At 39.3% G+C, this 14,107-nt stretch overlaps 1 protein-coding gene and 1 pseudogene across 11 annotated transcripts in view; both read right to left on the minus strand.

Moving 5' to 3' along the window:
* BBS9 (Bardet-Biedl syndrome 9) overlaps positions 1–14,107 on the minus strand; it is a 461,337-nt gene that overhangs the window by 213,860 nt on the left and 233,370 nt on the right. For all 11 annotated transcript variants that reach the window (XM_036863487.1, XM_036863483.1, XM_036863488.1 and 8 more), the window contains one exon: positions 1,773–1,945. In XM_036863487.1, the coding sequence (XP_036719382.1) occupies positions 1,773–1,945 (173 nt within the window). The remainder of the gene's footprint in view (positions 1–1,772; positions 1,946–14,107) is intronic.
* Positions 10,327–11,179, minus strand: LOC118901118 (annotated as a pseudogene).

The following is a 14,107-nucleotide window of genomic DNA, read 5'->3' on the forward strand; positions in this document are numbered from 1 at the left end:
TAGTGCCACGCAGTGTTCTAGACTCTAGGAATTACAACAATGAATAAAACAGACAAAAATTCCTGTTTTCATGGAGCTTACACTAAGGGACACTTAGATTCCAAAAGCCACCTTGATTCAAAGTTTAAAGTCATATTAAAAAAAAAAAAGTGGAGCGGGGCCAGAGAGCAAAGGAAGTATAAGCATGCCCTTTCTAACTGTGTAACAAAAGTGCCTATAGTTCACCACATTCCCTAAGTCTCTCCCCAGAAAGGAAATGTCCCTGAGGTAGAAGCTCCAGGGATTTACTAGCCAGCAAATAAGGGGGGGAGGAGGGAGGCGGACTGTATGTCAAACATAGTCAATTAGAATCTAATATTTTCGATTTTAAATATTACAAATAGGTAATTAGTATAGTCTTTCTGTGGACTGTCTTCCATAAGTCACTGGACCCCAGTTTTGCACAGTGAAGCAGAAATTTCTTAAGATATATTCTAGAGAATTATAAAGGTTCTCAATACTTAGCGTACCTAAACATATTTCCCAAACTATTGATTTTGGTGCCACAGTTTGATCAAAGTATACTGTCCTATACAATATTATCAGCTTAGATGAGGGAAGACCCAAATAAATTCAATTTATTTGATAATGACGTGTTATCTGCAATTGGATGGTATGCACTGAAATTTTCCCTTTATGTTCACACTGTATTCAAAGAAGTCTTTATTTGTAGGTTAAAGTCAATGCTCTTAGAATGTTCAAGGGACTGAACATTAAGTAGAATGTTCATGTGAATGACAATTTACATGACGTATTCTCTCTCTCACTCTCTCCCTCTCTCTCTCTCTCTCTCATCCTCTCTCTCACTAACACACACACACACACGCGCATGCACACACACACATGCACCATAGTTTACAAATTGAAATGCAAAAACCTATTGATTCCTTAAAAAGTAGCCACTCTAGGGAACCAATGTTTCCTTAAATAAAGTGCAAACTTGTTTTGAAATTCCTCTTTGTAATTCCCTACAGGGTCTACTTATAGGCAAATAAGAAGAGCCTGGTGAATTTTTTTTTAACACATGGGACTTAAAACAATGACTTTCATTGTCCAATTTTTTTCACAAAACATGACTCCTGACTATTTCCATTTGGAAATATCAAATCAATCTTCAAAGGATGAAGATTTGACACCCTCAAGATACTCAAGAGAATCTAACACAGGCTCTGAAGGTACTTCCAAAGAAGAAATGCAAACATATCCAGGCAACAAAGTCACTGTCAGATCTCATTAATTTAGACATTTAATCATTCAGCATTTACTAAGCACCCATTGTGCCAGATACTGGAGAATATTTTATGTGATTAACCCTCATTCAGATGCAGAAGTTCTGGTGTGCTTGTTAAAAATGAAAAGGAAAAATCACTTTACTTTATCATCACACCTCATTTATGGCCTGCTAGAATTAGTTAGCCAAATGGCTGCCAATAAGCTCAAATAGTTTTAACACTGGGTTATTGGGGTCAAAGGTTAAATCCTCATGTGGGAGAATTAAACCAGCTCTGTTCTGAGGCCAGACCACAGCTCCAGGCGGTCACTCTGTAAAAGTCTGCAATTGATCACAAACTGGGCAAGAGGGCAGGAACAGATTCACAACCCCACCATCCACATAAGAATAACAACTTGACATACACTGCCTAATAGCATGTATACTAGAATCCTTACCTCTATAGCATCTTTCTTTCATATATTGAAAAATTACAGATGATACGGGTTATGATCATACACACCTCAAAATGATGATCGATCAACTCAAAATATTCTTGAAGGGGCATAGATCCAGAAAAAGAACATGCGAAATCTTTGATTCCCTGTTTCTCAAAATATTCCTGAAGGCGGATAATAAGCTCATTTGTTATGAGCCAAAGATCCTCAAATTGTTCACTCTGGATGCGATATCGTTCTAAAGAGAAAAAATAATTAAGGAAAAGGCTTATTAACACATAATTAGTAGCTGAAACTACATGAATTATCACTAACTCTGACATGAATACCAAAAGGACAAGGATTTCTTTTTTGGAATATAGATATAATTTCTACTGGCTTAATAAAAATAATTCTGCCTTATCGTGATTTTCTGCATCAACAACTTAACATTTTCAAAGCTCATTCCAAAGGTATGTGGTCACAGCAGCAAGCTGCACAGTCCTTTTAACTATGTATCTTATAATAGGTTTCAGTATGGTAAAAACACAAAATTTGGATCCTTCTAAAAAGAGCTTTACTCAAAAGGTAAAAAACAAACAAACATAACAAAAAAAAAGGTAAGAAAACAGCCACTGCAAAAGTACAACCTGGTATCATTAGTTTGTTTCAAAAAATTGATGTGAAATAAAATTTATTCTATAGAAAGCCCACATCCTGGACACAGTAGCCAGCTTAAATCCCTGTAATCGTAATCAAAGTTTTCTATTTTTCTAATAGTTCTTTCATTTGAAGAGAGATTTTGCAATAAGACCCTTCCCCAATTATAAATCTTGGTTCCCTCCATTCCCTGACACATCAGCTCCAAGGCAGCCAAAGTCTTGTCTATCTCCTACCCTGATGATGATGACAATGATGATGACAGCAGTGACAGTAACCACATCTATGGTGAGAGCACCAGCTATGCATCAAGCACTATTAACTACAACAACCCATTTTTTATAAGAAGGAAAACCAGGCACAGAGAATTTCAGAGACTTGCCAAAGGTCACAAAGCAATTTAAATGTCAGACCTATAATTCATGATATATATCCTTCTTCCCCAATTGTCTAAGCTCTACCTATTCTTCAGGATCTGGCTTCAGTCTCACCTACCCCAAGAAACCTTTATTTCTCTACCATCTGTAGAAGCCTTATATGTGCCAATCACTATCTAAAGCACTTCACATTCACTCTCTTGTTTAAACCTCAACAGCCCAATAGGCTACTGGCTATATAACAATAGCCCCATTTTACAGAAGAATAAATCTAGTGACAGGAGAGTTTAAATAATCTGCAAGGTCATCTAGCCAGTTAGTAACAGAGCAGGGATTGGAACTTTAGCAATTAATCCAAAGATTATCTATCAATTTTAAGCACCTCATAACATTGCATTTCTCTGAATTTATATAGAGAATTCTACAGTTTACTATGCACTTAATACATACAACCATGTACCCTTATTTAACTTTCCAGATGATTATATTCAGTCTCTGCAAAGAGACTGTACACTTTTTGAGATCAAAGTTACCTATTTTATTTAGTTCACCATTTATTGAACAACTATTATGTGCAATTTCATAAAGAAAGAAATGTTGGGGGTACAAAAATTAACTTAGTCTTTTTGCTTAAGGAGCTTAAGGTAATACGATACGTGCATGTGAAATATTTATTTATATTCCCCATGGTACGTTGACAAATTCTATAAATATATTACCTCTTTAAATTGGTTTTTAACTTCAATTTGTCATCCTCAGCCAGAATTCAAGAATATATCTGCTCTCATTCCCCTAGTCATACTCTTTTCACTTCTATAAGGAATAAAATACACTGAGTATGCCTGCCATGGTGCATTGCAAACACCCTGGTATTCTCTGCTGTCATATCATTCCCCTTGGAGCTTCCCCACTCTTCCCCTCACTCCAGTCTTTTTGTTTTTTTTTTTTAACATCTTTATTGGAGTATAATTGCTTTACAAAGGTGTGTTAGTTTCTGCTTTATAACAAAGTGAATCAGCTATACATATACATAAATTCCCATATCTCCTCCCTCTTCTGTCTCCCTCCCACCCTCCATATCCCACCCGTCTAGGTGGTCACAAAGCACCGAGCTGATCTCCCTGTGCTATGCTGCTGCCTCCCGCTAGCTATCTATTTTACATTTGGCAGTACATATAAGTCCATGGCACTCTCTCACTTCGTCCCAGCTTGCCCTTCCCCCTCCCTGTGTCCTCAAGTCCATTCTCTACGTCTGCGTCTTTATTCCTGTCCTGTGCCTAGGTTCTTCAGAACCTTTTTTTTTTTTTTTTTTTTTACAATCCATATATATGTGTTAGCATACAGTATTTGTTTTTCTCTTTCTGACTTACTTCACTCTGTATGACAGACTCTAGGTCCATCCACCTCACCACAAATAACTCAATTTCGTTTCTTTTTATGGCTGAGTAATATTCCATTGTGTATATGTGCCACCTCTTCTAAGTGTCAATGGACACTTAGGTTGCTTCCATGTCCCGGCTATTGTAAATAGAGCTGAAATGAACATTGTGGTACATGACTCTTTTTGAATTATGGTTTTCTCAGGGTATATGCCTAGTAGTGGGATTGCTGGGTTGTATGGTAATTCTATTTTTAATTTTTTAAGGAACCTCCATACTGTTCTCCATAGTGGCTGTATCAATTTACATTCCCACCAATAGTGCAGGAGGGCTCCCTTTTCTCCACACCCTCTCCAGCATTTATTGTTTCTAGATTTTTTGATGATGGCCATTCTGACCGGTGTGAGGTGATACCTCATTGTAGTTTTGATTTTCATTTCTCTAATGATTACTGATGTCTAGCATCCTTTCATGTGTTTGTTGGCAATCTGTATATCTTCTTTGGAGAAATGTCTATTTAGGTCTTCTGCCCATATTTGGATTGGGTTGTTTGCTTTATCGATATTGAGCTGCTTGTAAATTTTGGAGATTAATCCTTTGTCAATTGCTTCATTTGCAAATATTTTCTCCCATCCTGAGGGTTGTCTTTTAGTCTTATTTATGGTTTCCTTTGCTGTGCAAAAGCTTTTAAGTTTCATTAGGTCCCATTTGTTTACTTTTGTTTTTATTTCCATGTCTCTAGGAGATGGGTCAAAAAGGATCTTGCTGTGATTTATGTCATAGAGTGTTCTGCCTATGATTTCTTCTAAGAGTTTTATAGTGTCTGGCCTTACATTTAGGTCTTTACTCCATTTTGAGTTTCTTTTTGTGTATGGTGTTAGGGATTGTTCCAACTTCATTCTTTTACATGTAGTTGTCCAGTTTTCCCAGCACCACTTATTGAAGAGGCTGTCTTTTCTCCATTGTATATTCTTGCCTCCTTTATCAAAAATAAGGTGACCATATGTGTGTGGGTTGATCTTTGGGCTTTCTATCCTGTTCCATTGATCTATATTTCTGTTTTTATGCCAGTACCATATTGTCTTGATTACCGTAGCTTGGTGTATAGTCTGAAGTCAGGGAGCCTGATTCCTCCAGCTCCGTTTTTCTTTCTTAAGATTGCTTTGGCTATTCGGGGTCTTTTGTGTTTCTATACAAATTGTGAAAGTTTTTGTTCTAGTTCTGTGAAAAATGCCATTGGTAGTTCGATAGGGATTGCACTGAATCTGTAAATTGCTTTTGGTAGTAGAGTCATTTTCACAGTGTTGATTCTTCTAATCCAAGAACATGGTATATCTCTCCATCTGTTTGTATCATCTTTAATTTCATTCATCAATGTCTTATACTTTTCTGCATACAGGACTTCTGTCTCCTTAGGTAGGTTTATTCCTAGGTATTTTATTCTTTTTCTTGCAATGGTAAATAGGAGTGTTTCCTTAATTTCTCTTTCAGATTTTTCATCATTAGTGTATAGAAATGCAAGAGATTTCTGTGCATTAATTTTGTATCCTGCTACCTTACCAAATTCGTTGATTAGCTCTAGTAGCTTTCTGGTAGCATCCTTAGGATTCTGTATGTATGGTATCATATCATCTGCAAACAGTGACAGCTTTACTTCTTCTTTTCCGATTTGGATTCCTTTTATTTCTTTTTCTTCTCAGATTGCTGTGGCTAAAACTTTCAAAACTATGTCGAATAACAGTGGTGAGAATAGGCAACCTTGTCTTGCTCCAGACCTTAGACGAAATGGTTTCAGTTTTTCACCACTGAGAATGATGTTGGCTGTGGGTTTGTCATATATGGCCTTTATTATATTGAGGTAAGTTCCCTCTATGCCTACTTTCTGGAGGGTTTTTATCATAAATGGGTGTTGAATTTTGTTGAAAGCTTTTTCTGCATCTATTGAGATGATCATATGGCTTTCCTCGTTCAATTTGTTAATATCATGTATCACATTGATTGATTTGCGTATACTGAAGAATCCTTGCATCCCTGGGATAAACCCCACTTCATCATGGTGTATGATCCTTTTAATGTGCTGTTGGATTCTGTTTGCTAGTATTTTGTTGAGGATTTTTGCATCTATGTTCATCAGTGATACTGGCCTGTAGTTTTCTTTCTTTGTGACATCTTTGTCTGGTTTTGGTATCAGGGTGATGGTGGTGGCCTTGTAGAATGAGTTTGGGAGTGTTGCTCCCTCTGCTATATTTTGGAAGAGTTTGAGAAGGATATAGGTGTCAGCTCTTCTCCAAATGTTTGATAGAATTTGCCTGTGAAGGCATCTGGTCCTGGGCTTTTGTTTGTTGGAAGATTTTTAATCACAGTTTCAATTTCAGTGCTTGTGATTGGTCTGTTTATATTTTCTATTTCTTCCTGGTTCAGTCTCGGAAGGTTGTGCTTTTCTAAGAATTTGGCCATTTCTTCCAGGTTGTCCATTTTATTGGCATAGAGTTGCTTGTAGTAATCTCTCATGATCCTTTGTATTTCTGCAGTGTCAGTTGTTACTTCTCCTTTTTCATTTCTAATTTTATTGATTTGAGTCTTCTCCCTTATTTTCTTGATGAGTCTGGCTAATGGCTTATCATTTTGTTTATCTTCTCAAAGAAACAGCTTTTAGTTTTATTGATCTTTGCTATTGTTTCCTTCATTTCTCTTTCATTTAATTCTGATCTGATCTTTATGATTTCTTTCCTTCTGCTAACTTTAGGGTTTTTTTGTTCTTCCTTCTCTAATTGCTTTAGGTGTAAGGTTAGGTTGTTTATTTGAGATGTTTCTTGTTTCTTGAGGTAGGATTGTTTTGCTATAAACTTCCCTCTTAGAACTGCTGTTTCTGCAACCCATAGGTTTTGGGTTGTCGTGTTTTCATTGTCATTTCTTTCTAAGTATTTTCTGATTTCTTCTTTGATTTCTTCAGTGATCTCTTGGTTATTAAGTAGCGTATTGTTTAGCCTCCATGTGTTTGCATTTTTTACAGACTTTTTCCTGTAATTGATATCTAGTCTCATAGTGTTGTGGTCAGAAAAGATACTTGATACGATTTCAATTTTCTTGAATTTACCAAGGCTTGATTTGTGACCCAAGATATGATCTATCCTGTAGAATGTTCCATGAGCACTTGAGAAGAAAGTGTATTCTGTTGTTTTGGGATGGAATGTCCTTTAAATATCAATTAAGTCCATCTTGTTTAATGTATCATTTAAAGCTTGTGTTTCCTTATTTATTTTCATTTTGGATGATCTGTTCATTGGTGAAAGTGGGGTGTTAAAGTCCCCTACTATGATTGTGTTACTGTCGATTTCCCCTTCTATGGCTGTTAGCATTTGCCTTATGTATTGAGGTGCTCCTATGTTGGGTGCATAAATATTTACAATTGTTATATCTTCTTCTTGGATTGATCCCTTGATCATAAGGTATTGTCCTTCTTTGTCTCTTGTAATAGTCTTTATTTTAAAGTCTATTTTGTCTGATATGAGAACTGCTACTCCAGCTTTCTTTTGATTTCCATTTGTATGGAATATCTTTTTCCATCCCCTCACTTTTAGTCTGTATGTGTCCCTAGATCTGAAGTGGGTCTCTTGTAGACAGCATATATATGGGTCTTGCTTTTGTATCCATTCAGCCAGTCTATGTCTTTTGGTTGGAGCATCTAATCCATTTACATTTAAGGTAATTATCGATATGTATGTTCCTATTCCCATTTTCTTAATTATTTTGGGTTTGTTATTGTAGGTGTTTTCCTTCTCTTGTGTTTCCTGCCTAGAGAAGTTCCTTTAGCATTTGTTGTAAAGCTGGTTTGGTGGTGCTGAATTCTCTTAGCTTTTGCTTGTCTGTTAAGGTTTTAATTTCTACATCGAATCTGAATGAGATCCTTGCTAGGTAGAGTAATCTTGGTTGTAGGTTTTTCCCTTCCATGACTTTAAATATGTCCTGCCACTCCCTTCTGGGTTTCAGAGTTTCTGCTGAAAGATCAGCTGTTAACCTTATGGGGATTCCCTTATATGTTATTTGTTGTTTTTCCCTTGCTGCTTTTAATATTTGTTCTTTGTATTTAATTTTTTATAGTTTGATTAGTATGTGTCTTGGCGTGTTTCTCCTTGGATTTATCCTGTATGGGACTCTCTGTGCTTCCTGGACTTGATTGACTAATTCCTTTCCCATATTAGGGAAGTTTTCAACTATAATCTCTTCAAATATTTTCTCAGTCCCTTTCTTTTTCTCTTCTTCTTCTGGGAGCTCTATAAATCGAATCTTGGTGTGTTTCATGTTGTCTCATTGGTCTCTAAGACTGTGCTCAATTCTTTTCATTCTTTTTTCTTTATTCTGCTCTGCAGTAGTTACTTCCATTATTTTATCTTCCAGGTCACTTACCTGTTCTTCTGCTTCAGTTATTCTGCTATTGATTCCTTCTAGAGAATTTTTAATTTCATTTATTGTGTTGTTCAGCATTGTTTGCTGTTTAGTTTTTCTAGGTCCTTGTTAAATGTTTCTTGTATTTTCTCCATTCTATTTCCAAGATTTTGGATCATCTTTACTATCATTACTCTGAATTCTTTTTCAGGTAGACTGCCTATTTCCTCTTCATTTGTTTGGTCTGGTGGGTTTTTACCTTGCTCCTTCATCTGCTGTGTGTTTCTCTGTCTTCTCATTTTGCTTAACTTACTGTGTTTGGGGTCTCCTTTTCACAGGCTGCAGGTTCGTAATTCCCATTGTTTTTGGTGTCTGCTCCCAGTGTCTAAGGTTGAATCAGTGGGTATGTAGGCTTCCTGGTGGAGGGGACTAGTGCCTGTGCTCTGGTGGATGAGGATGGATCTTGTCTTTCTGGTGGGCAGGACCACGTTGGGTGGTGTGTTTTGTGGTGTCTGTGACCTTATTATGATTTTAAGCAGCCTCTCTGTTAATGGATGGGGTTGTGTTCCTGTCTTGCTAGTTGTTTGGCATAGGATGTCCAGCACTGTAGCTTGCTGGTTGTTGCGTGGAGCTGGGTCTTAGTATTGAGATGGAGATCTCTGGGAGAGCTTTTGCCGTTTGATGTTACTTGGAGCCGGGGGGTCTCTGGTGGACCAATGTCCTGAGCTTGGCTTTCCCACCTCAGAGCCACCGGCCTGACACCCAGTCAGAACACCAAGATCCTGTCAGCCACAGGGCTTCAGTGTCTTTTTCATCCCCCCTCCTTTCAGCTTCCTTCTCTGCCCTCCCTCACTCCAGTCTTATTCTGAATGTTGGTTTCTGCCCATGGTGCTGATCAGATGTTTTCCTCATTTCTCCTCATCAAAGATAGTAGGACCAAGGTCAGATATAACAATTTTACCTTTCTTTGTAAATGTCACTGAAGGTTTAATCCTTTAGAAGAAGGATAAAGAGAGCACAATTATGGAGGGGTGTGAGTAGAGAGGTAGAAGGGAGAATGCTGATGACAAAGTATGCTAGTATTAGGATCCTCTAAATCTGGAGTCTTACCAAAGGTAAGCTTGGGGTCCAACACAGTAAACCCAGACTGGTATTTATTCACTCTTTCATTCATTTATATAAGTCAGTGCAAGATGCTGGGGATAAAATCAGCAAGAATGGGAATAAAGCAAGAGCCTCTGCTCTCACGGAGCTCACCTTCGACCTGGGAAGATGTAGTGATGGGGGAAGAACAAACATGGCTTCCGCCATCACTGAGTCAGGGATACCCCATTAAGGTTGACTTTGCCACAAAAGTTCCAGGGCTTTCCCCCAGTGATATATAACTATTTTCAAGTATGTGACGGTCTATCACACAGCAGAAGGATTAGACAATAGCAAGGGAGCTGCAAAGGGCAGAAGGCACGATAGAATTATATAATAATTATAGATATTCACAGAGTCAGTTGCCTCAGGAAGTGTTTAAGGCTCTGAGCTCCTTGGTGTTAGGTGCTTTCTTTAAAATCTCCTTGGGAGATATAGAACTCAATGGGGAAGAAAGACAGGCCATCTCTGGAGGTACAGACCTGTCTGTCCCTCCATCCATCCTGGGACAGATATTTGGCAGCTCAGTGCTGCCTCCGGGTCCCAGCCATTTGTCCCTACTCCTAGGTAGATGGGTGGCTTCTGGCTCAGGGTTGGCTCCAGGACCTTGTCTTTCTCTGTGTCTGCCCATCTTGGGGCAGGTGTTTGCTCCAACCGAGAGCACCCATCCAGGCCCAGGCAGTGCCCTTGGCCTTCTAGAGGATGAAGCTGAGCTGATCCAGCTACATCTCCTTTTGTAGTTTTGTGAGCTCCTGAAACACTGGCTTCACATTCTGCCACACAGTCCTCACTGGATGTAGCAGATGTAGGTGATGAAGTTGCATGCTGCAGTGATGCAGGCCCAAGAGGATGGTGAGATGCAGTCCTGACTATTGGAGTGACAGAGCCAAATGTGATAGTAGCAGGTGTGGGCACATATGTTGGCACTTGCACACTTGACTGTGGCTGCCTGCAAAGCCACAGGCTGGGTGGTGAGCGTGTTGTCCTCCAGAGTGGCCTGCACCAGCACCAGGAGATCCCACTTTGTGAAATCCAGGCAGGGGCCCACATCCTTATGGTACACCCTTCCCAGGAAGGAACAGGGCTTGTCCAGGGTGGGAAAGAACTCATGTCCACCTCCTTGTCATCCTAGTCCAGGGTGAGAGCATGTCCCACAGTGGGACACACAGCTGGGCAGATGGAGCTGCCAGTGCTCTGGGCCCTTGTGGGGTCCAGGCTTAGTGGGGCCAGGTAGAGCTCATGGTTGGGAGAGGCTGGTGTGGATATGATGACCGATGTCTTCAAGGCTGTCACTTCCACCTACGGCATGTCAGCCCATGCCTCCTTCAGCTGCTTTTCTGATCCCACCTACTTCATGTGGGCTTCTTACACCATCTTGTGGGCTTCCTCAGACAGGCTGGCCATCAGTAACTCCTCCAGCTCCTGTTCCAGGTGTTCCCACACCTCAAACAGCTGTTCATGGCCCTCATCTTTCAGCCTCAGCTCCTTCTGGGCAGTGTGAGCTCCTTCTTCAGGGCTCAAAGCCCCGCCCTTCTTGCAAATCTCCATGGAGATCCTGCAGGAATGCCTGTCAAGATCATTAGAGAAGAGCTACCTCCAGGGTTCATCATACTGAACAAGATCCTTTACTACTCCCAGATTCTGAGATCCTGAAAGTGAGACAACACACTGCCTCATTGCAGTCATTTCCTCTCATGTATACGTACCTTTTAATAAAATACTCAAAACGGTGCCTAAAATATATTAGGTGCTCAATAAATGCTATCCATTGTCATCGTTCTCACCATTATTTCCTCAGGGCTATTATAAACTAAAGAGCAGGGATTCCATAATAAACTTCATTAGACCCACATAGAACCTAACCCAGTAACTTTCAAATAGCAGATATGAAAAAAAAAGCGGCCTTAATAAAATGTGTTTTCCTTAGGATAGAATTTATTGTCATTTTAGATGGAGCTGTAAATTTTTACATAAATATTACAGCGCTGATATTTCAAAGGAAATTTAATTCATTTAGGTCCTAGAAGGATTTTGAATAGGCTTCCACATACAAGTAGAAAAACCTGGGGTATAGCCTAAATATACATAAAGAATAAAATTTCTTATATATAAAGTGAAATAGGACTTCCCTAGTAGTGCAGTGGTTAAGAATCCGCCTGCCAGTGCAGGGGACACAGGTTTGATCCCTGGTCTGGGAAGATCCCACATGCTGCAGAGCAACTAAGCCCATGAGCCACAACTACTGAGCCTGCGTTCTAGAGCCCGTGAGCCACAACTACTGAGCCCGTGTGCCACAACTACTGAGCCCGTGAGCCACAACTACTGAGCCCGTGTGCCACAACTACTGAGCCCGTGTGCCACAACTACTGAAGCCTGCACGCCTAGAGTCCATGTTCCGCAACAAGAGAAGCCACTGCCATGAGAAGCCCATGAACCGCAGTGAAGAGTAGCCCCCTCTTGCTGCAACTAGAGAAAGCCTGTGTGCAGCAACGAAGACCCAATGCAGCCAAAAATTAAAAAATAAAATTTAAAAAAAAATGAAATAAAACTACAGAGGAAGTTATCCATTCAGCTACAATTTTTCAATACAAATGTGTCACAATTTACAAATCTTAAAAGAGATGCACATAAACAACTGGGATTATTATGACACATTTTTTAAAAGAACTATGTCATCTGGCCCAAGATGCGAAAAATATACATCTCAAGATACCTGAATGAAATGATGGAGCAAGCCATGGGGATATCTGTGGAAACAGCATTCCCAGCCAAGTGAACTGTAAGTGCAAAGGCCCTGAGGCAGAAATGTGCTTTTAGGAACACTGAGGAAGCTAGCATGGCTGAAGCTGAGTGAGCAGTTTTTATGCTGCACTATAACGAGATAATACACCGGTTTCTGTTAAATCACCTACGTAGGTACTGCAAGAAAATCTCATAATAAGGCATATTCTGGTATGTCCTGGCAAGTTTGTCCACCAAAAGTTAGTTTTATTAGTTAACTTTTATTTAAAAGTTAAACATTTTATTAGAATTTATGACTGGGGGAAATATGGAGAGGATTCTCAGCCAAATACCAACCAGTACCCCAAGCTCAGCTGTCCACTGGCTGAGCTAATGCTGGGGAAAGACAAATCCAATTAACACCTATTCTAATGCCTCCGAGGAAGTGCTGGGTTTAGTCCCCATTCACAGCTTACACTGGGCATGGGTGTTTCATTAAGGAGAGCAGGGGATGTTGTGGGATAGCCAAGAAAGGCAGTGGTGCCCAAAGCTCTTCCCCAGAGAGGGGAAGTGTTTATCTCTGCTACCTACAGCTGGAGCTCCTTCCTCACTCCTGGCAGACAACAAAATCCCTAATCCGACAAAATGAAATGTGGGCAAGTCTAAACATTTCCCTTTATCTTTTATCAAGATTTGAATTATCTGAACAGAGGCCTGTGAACTCTCTGAGAAACCCATCTCAATCCCCTGTACTGGGCAATGACTTCCACTTTCTAAAGATAAAGTAACAGAGAAAAGTCGTGTACAATAGGTTCAAAGGAAAGAGACAAATGAGAGAAATGAAATGCAATTCCCTTTACAAAATAGCCATAATTCAAGACTATCTTTATTTGATAGTCTCAAAAAGATTCAAAGTTACTCTGCACCTACTCATTCAATTCAAAAGATATTAAATGCTAAGTGCTGGGGAAACAATGGGGAACAACACATACTGGTCCTGGTCCTCATCCTAGTGAGAAGGGCAGAAAATAAATAAGTAAATAACAAATAAATAGTTAAAAGTTATGAAAGGACTATGATGCCGATAAAAAGGGTGCTGTGATAAAGACTAATGGGTAAAATAGTTTTTATATTATTTCATATAATACAGCAGCTAAATAATACTAGCAGCTAAAATTTCACGAGCACTTACAATGTACCAGGAAATTGCTACATGCTTTTTAGGAATTATCCCATTTGATTCTCACACATTATAATTGTACTATTTTATCTCTGTTTTGTAGATGGAAAAAACAGGCACAGTAATTTTTTCAAAGTCATTCAAACGAACTCTAAGCCAGAGCCTGGAGCCCACACTCCTAACCATTTTGTGCATAAAGCTTGGAGCTTAAGGATGGGCAGAATAGCCCAGGTAGAGGGAATGGCAAGTTAAAAACTTCATGGTAGAAAAAGTCAGACATGTACCAGGAACTGACAGAAGGCCAGAGTGAGGAAGAGAGTGCCCGTAGATGAAGCTGGATGTTAGGCTAGGCCAGAACATACAGGGAGACCTATAAGGGTTGGTAAAAGTTTGGATATTATTATAAACACAAAAGATTTTAAGCTGGAGAGTGGCATGATATAATTTGTAATTGTTTGTTTCCTCATTTTTATTACAAGAACTGCCGAGTAGAAAACGAATTGGAAAGGGACAAGAATAGACTTAGAGTTAGGACATTATAACCATGACCAAGGTAACAGATGGTGGTAGCATAT

The sequence above is a fragment of the Balaenoptera musculus genome, chromosome 9 (genome assembly GCF_009873245.2).
Source record: "Balaenoptera musculus isolate JJ_BM4_2016_0621 chromosome 9, mBalMus1.pri.v3, whole genome shotgun sequence".
In the NCBI taxonomy this organism is placed as follows: domain Eukaryota; kingdom Metazoa; phylum Chordata; class Mammalia; order Artiodactyla; family Balaenopteridae; genus Balaenoptera; species Balaenoptera musculus.